The sequence below is a fragment of the Anser anser genome (assembly GCF_964211835.1).
Source record: "Anser anser genome assembly, chromosome: 3".
NCBI lineage: Eukaryota > Metazoa > Chordata > Aves > Anseriformes > Anatidae > Anser > Anser anser.
The window spans coordinates 120114322-120120109 of record NC_139722.1 but is presented as its reverse complement, the minus strand read 5'-3'; the positions used below and the strand labels follow the sequence as shown (position 1 = coordinate 120120109).

The 5788-nt window shown below is 40.5% G+C and overlaps 1 protein-coding gene across 2 annotated transcripts in view; it reads right to left on the bottom strand.

The window, feature by feature from the left end:
• ISM1 (isthmin 1) overlaps window positions 1-5788 on the bottom strand; it is a 43755-nt gene that overhangs the window by 3330 nt on the left and 34637 nt on the right. For both annotated transcript variants that reach the window (XM_083828896.1, XM_083828897.1), the window contains 2 exons: window positions 4527-4670; window positions 1634-1723 (listed from right to left, as the gene is read on the bottom strand). In XM_083828896.1, the coding sequence (XP_083685022.1) occupies window positions 1634-1723; window positions 4527-4670 (234 nt within the window). The remainder of the gene's footprint in view (window positions 1-1633; window positions 1724-4526; window positions 4671-5788) is intronic.

Sequence of the window (5788 nt, the reverse complement as noted above, 5' to 3'; positions counted from 1 at the left end):
CTGTTTAAGGACAGGAAATGGAAAACTTAAGATACATTATGCAGCATCCCAGTTCATATGACCATGACAAATAAGTAAAGCATTACTGTTCAGCACCAGTACTTTGCTTAAGAAAGAAAGGGCATTAAGAAAAGCTTGCCTCCCTGCCTGCAATGTGTTAATGTGCTGTCTTGTCAGACACAGAAATCAAACATGTGACTGACTTTGAGGGCCTCAGGCATCGCTACTCCAAATTATATTGCAGTACCAATGCCAGCATGAATTTTTGACAGTTCTTCTACCTGGCAAATTCTAACTAAGCCTCTGATATGCCCATGCAGCACAAGAGGAACTACACGGCTTTATAAGCAACAGAACTGACATAGGGCAATTCCGTTCCCTGAACTTGTACAGGGATTTGAAGCCTGTCTTAGGTTTAAAGCCCTAGTCCACACACTCACCTTTTAAGAACAGCAGATTCAGATTTTGAAAGATTTTCTCATGATGTTGGAAATATCAAGATGGCAAGCAAAGCCTGGATTATTTTTTCTAAAATTTGTTATTAAGCCCTAATTCAGCCTTTCTTTTAACTAGCAAATACTTTTTTCTCTTTGGTCTGCATCTTCCCGAAGGGGTATTTCAAGCAGCTGTAGTTCAAACACGGAGACTGACGTCTTGGCTGGCTTCTCACAAATGCAGCCAGAAGTGATTCAGATTCTAAACGAGCGTATGTGACATAGTATCAGAGAGTCTGTACATTAGGAGGACTTCGTGGTACCAGAGCCATGACTTATAGCTGGGATTAAAGAGATTTATACACTAGTAGCATATTTAATACTGACATTTTATTATTTTGCAACAGTCTTAAGAGAATCTGGTTAAAGATCTCCTACGTGAAATGTTGTTTAAGGTGTCTGTATCGTGCTATGGGCTTTAAAAAGCCTTGCACATCTTGCTCCACACTTACTTAACAGGACTCTGGAGTAAGGCAAAGATTGGGACCTAAAGCTCTTTGAGCAAACATTCTTGCAAAATATTTACTTAGTAATCTGTACTTCTTCTTTTTGTTGTTTTAAGAGTTGTATCCCAGCTGTCATTAAACGTAGTGCTCTACCACCATAGGAAGGAGGTGCTGGAGTACATTGTTTATCCAATTAGTCCAGCATACAGTGTTTAAGAGTGGCCACACTATGGCTTCATTGGAAGGAATGTTTTAGAGATTGGGATAAGTTTTAGATAGATCATGCCCTACAAAATTGTTTTGGCTATCCCCATTTATTTTAATGTGACAGCACTATCTAAAACACTTTTATAGTATCTTCCATTCAAGGTTATTTCAGCAAAATGCTAAACAGTGTTTGATTTTCTCCCTCCATTAGGGTTGAGACTTACTGCACTTTTCAGAACTAGGAAAGAGACTCACTATTTTACAACAAAAAGAGTCACAGAAATTTGTTAAGAGTTAAGAAGAGAAAGATTCAATGATGGAAATGAGCTAAGGTCTGGGTCATAAACTTAAGCAAGATAATAAATGACAATTTTTACTGACACGTTTAACGATAAACTTAAAACCTTAGTCCCACAGCGAGAGTCAAAAAAGGAAAATCTAAGTAAGTTTCTTATCTATTACTGAAAGATTGACTAGGCTGCTTACCAACTTCAAACAGTTTGGTGGCATTGAAGTCTTCACTTCCAGCCAGTAAGCTCACTTCTGTGGCAGCTGTCCGGAAGGTATCTTCTATCCCTAAGACAAACATGTTAATGGTGATGGTGTTTTCCTATTAAAACAAAACAAAATCAACCGTCTCCCTGCCACCCTGTCCTCTCCTCGTTCTGCAAGTTGCTTTTGTTTGGCAGGGACGTAATCTGAAGATGTTGCTTGAGGAGGGGGGTGTTCATTTAAAAGTATAATGACCAAGCAATCTGTGGTGTTATGAAGCTAACCTCTCCTTTAAAGCATTAGCTTAGCCCTGAGGTAAAAAGTTTTCAAATTCTAGAATTTAGATTATATTTAAGCAACAAACTGTTTAGTTATGAACCCGGTGCAGAAATAGAGGTGGGAAAACAAATTTCTTTCTTCCTCTTTTAGACCCAAGGCTTGCCAGCATCTCCCAGTAATTCAGGTAGGACATCTGCACAGACTTCACAAACAGTCTCTTGGTCAGCTTTATGTGACCAGCATAGTCTTGAGAGCATGTAATACAAGTCACTGACAAAAAAATCCGTGTGTCCTAATGGAAACTATAAAGCATTGGCTAGAATATGATGTCTAGAGGAGACACCATTTATTTCCTAAAATAGAGCAACATGTCTGTTGACAGGTGAATAAATTTATATCTATGTGTGGGCAAATATTTTTCAGGAAGTACAAAGGAAGAAAGATGCTATTTCAAGAAGAATGGCACTTGTCAATCTCTCCCAGTGCTAGGGAGTTGAAAGGTGTGAGTAGCTGAGAGATAAATAACCTCGCCAATCAACCCCACTCCCCACCAGCTATCGCAATAAAATAATATAATAGGATCTTAAAATATAAGGATCTTCCAGCAATCTCCAGCTAAGTATCCGCTCTCAGTAGAGAGAAACATAACTTAACCCGAAAATATATTAAAGGATCCTTCCAAAGTATGCATCCTTTCACTGCTGTTTTAGTTTGGCCTGCCTGCCAACCTCATGTCACCCAGTCTGTCAGTCTGTGCTGTGTAGCCTTAAAAAAAGTATGTCTTCAAAGAAGTATGTGAATGATATTCTTTTTTTTTTTTTTTTTTTTTTCACCCTTGACTTAAAAACCTCTACAGAGAGCAGAAAGATCTTTAATACATGATAACTATATGGTTAATAATGAAGTCTGTTCACCATCCATCTTGTCTCCAATGAACTTTCTCCTGATCCCCTGAACCAGGGCATAATAGTGGCTTGCAAAGCTTCAAAACAGCCTCAGGCAGCTTTTCAATAAAATTATCATACGGTTTTGCCTTAACTCCAGCAGTAGATGCAGAATAATAGATACCCAAGAATCCATTACAAGGCAGTAATTCACTGCTGGAATTATAAACAGTAGAAGCTGAGCTTTGCCCTTGTCATTTTAAAAATGTCAGCACAGCCTCAAAGAGTGAATATATTTTGCTTGCTGATCGTTGGGGGTCTGTTATATGACATAATATGTTCTTTCAAGTTTGCCACTGTTTGATGCTAGCTGATAATAAATACTGGAGAATATAGCTGGGGAACTACATGCTTTCTTTCGGATTTAACCCCTTATTATTGAAGTTTCAGGATGTATGAGAAAATCCAGCAGTATTTTTCTGCTGAACTAGCAGTCACTATCTTGCAGTGAATGCACACATCTATCTGTGAGTGAAACTTCTCTCCAGCTGCCTTACTAAGGTTCCTACCTCTTTTCTCCAGCACTGCTGATATTTCACTTCCCATAAAAAATGACCTCCAGTTTAAGAATTTTTGCCGTTTTATATCATTAAGTAAGCTCAGTGAAATGTATATCACCATGGCATGTGTTTTACTTCTCTTTTATTGTGGGAAGTAATGAAACTGCATATAGCCCATGCATTGTGGCATCTACTGCATCACTGCACTGCAAACTTGCCTGAAGTATCATTTTAAGAACATCATGAGACAAGTTTCCCATAGCAGCTTTAAACTTTTATGCTGTAGGTTTGAGTGCTCAGCCCTGCTTTCAGCAAAGCAAAAGCTGTATGGTGGTAAGGACACCTCCATTACTGCCATTTAAATGTCTGTGCCAGCCGTTGGGTAGGAGCTAAGGAAAGGCTCCTTGTCTTGGACATACTGTCTGAATGCATTCAAGCCAAAATTACACTTTCCCTTGTCTCATTGTGCACAGCTGTTGCAGGACCAAACTCGCTGTTTATAATTCTCTACAACTGACCAAGCAACATGGCAAGAGAGATGACATTTCCGCCTTAACATAAATGTTGACTTTCTAGGACAGGAGGTTTTGTAGCCCAATAAAAACACAATCTCTTAGGTCAAACACAACCAGGTATTTAAAGTATTTTTTTCATATTAATATATGTGGAGTCTTACAGTAACTATATATATGTTAGGCACAAAACTTAAAAGCCATATAACTGGGGGGAGCTATTTGTTCACCACACAGGCACATCTATTCACTGCCCAGCAAAATATGAGCTCACTGAGGCAACAGTTAGCATGACTGTTTTGAAACTCTAAAGTTAATACAAATTTGTTTCATGAGAGTAGATTACACCCTTTGGAATACAAAACGTACTGTGAACAAAAATGCCTGCCATAATCTAAAAAACCCTGTATTCGTCTTTTAAGTCCCAGGGGATAGTAGACTGCAACTAGCAGTACATTATTACTAGCAAAGAACCTGCCATTTCATTTCACAAATGCCCTTGAAAACCAGCTTGCCTCTTCCCAAAAAAACTCCTACCTAGCGAAGAAGCAAATGGGACCTTGGCTTAGCGTTCAATAGGGCCTGTCTCCCCCTCCATTGCCCCCCGTTCCCACTCCCCTTCCGCTAGCAGTCTGAGAGGGTGTAACCAAACCTGGGCAGTTTGGCCTGTCGCAGGTCCGTGACTCTGTGGCGGTACAGGCGTACCCACAGGACCTCGTCCGCTTCTGATTGCCGCTCCCACAGGTGACGCTACAAAGGGACCACGGGCTCCAGTCTCCCTCACCATCAATGTAATCTGCGCAAGAACAAAGATGAGGAAGGAAATGAAGAAACAAAACTCCTACTACCCCAAACTACTGTGTAGTGTTTTTTATTAAGAAGGCAAAACAAGAATGGAATCCAGATGTCTCTACCTGAAGCTTGGGCTGAATGCCAGGCGTAAGCCTGCTGTTTAAACGGTTTTCACACTTGACGCTCCTCGGGGAAATGCATGCAGCATTATTTGAAAAAATATTTCCTTTCTCTTTTGACCTTTTGGCAGCTGAGAATCCTCAGCTGCAAAGCTGGGTCATGAACTAACAGTACACATCTATTCACATCATTTCCCTGTATATAGGAATATGTTTTCTGACCACAGACTAATCAGGCACAGGATGAATTAAGTTTTCTTTTTCTTTGCTTCAAAACACACAGAAATAGCACAACAATGCTTACTTTATTAATTTTTAGGACAGAATGAATGTCGGACTGTTGGAGGCTGAGGGTCATGTGTGAAAATTGCAAATTTTGTTCTTCAGTCCCTTAAACAGGAAACAGATATTCAGGAATACTGCCATGAATATAGGGGTCTGCATATTCACCTCGCACCCATCAAAACATACAATTTGTAATGATTCATCCAAATTTTTAAATAACATCGAATCTGATTCTTTACTAGGACAAGCCTTCTGATAAGGAAACATGACTTCATTCTCTTCTGGTAGACAGCCAAGACAAACAATACCAAGTCTGTACTGCTGAGGCTCGGTGGCACTGTGAGTATCTAAACACCTTAGAGCTAGACCCGTTTGTTTGCTGAGCTAACGGCTGCACACCCTACCTTGCACCAAATGCAGCCCATGGACCAATCCTGATTCACTTTCATTCCCATCAGCCTCCTGACTTTCAGCCGCCCCAGCTGAGGTCTGTCTCTCTCCATAGCTATAGGCTGACCGTGTATGCACAGGCACGATAACGGGACAGATCCCTGCCTGCACAGCCCCCCGTACTACACGCAGTTCCTGCTCCCCCCTCACTGCCATGCTGTCTGTGGGCTTCCTGAGCTGGTTAGTAGAACACGTAACTTGATTTGTACCATATGTAATGACTGACGACAACTCTGTGGGGTGCTATTAAACATTTATTGCCGGGAGT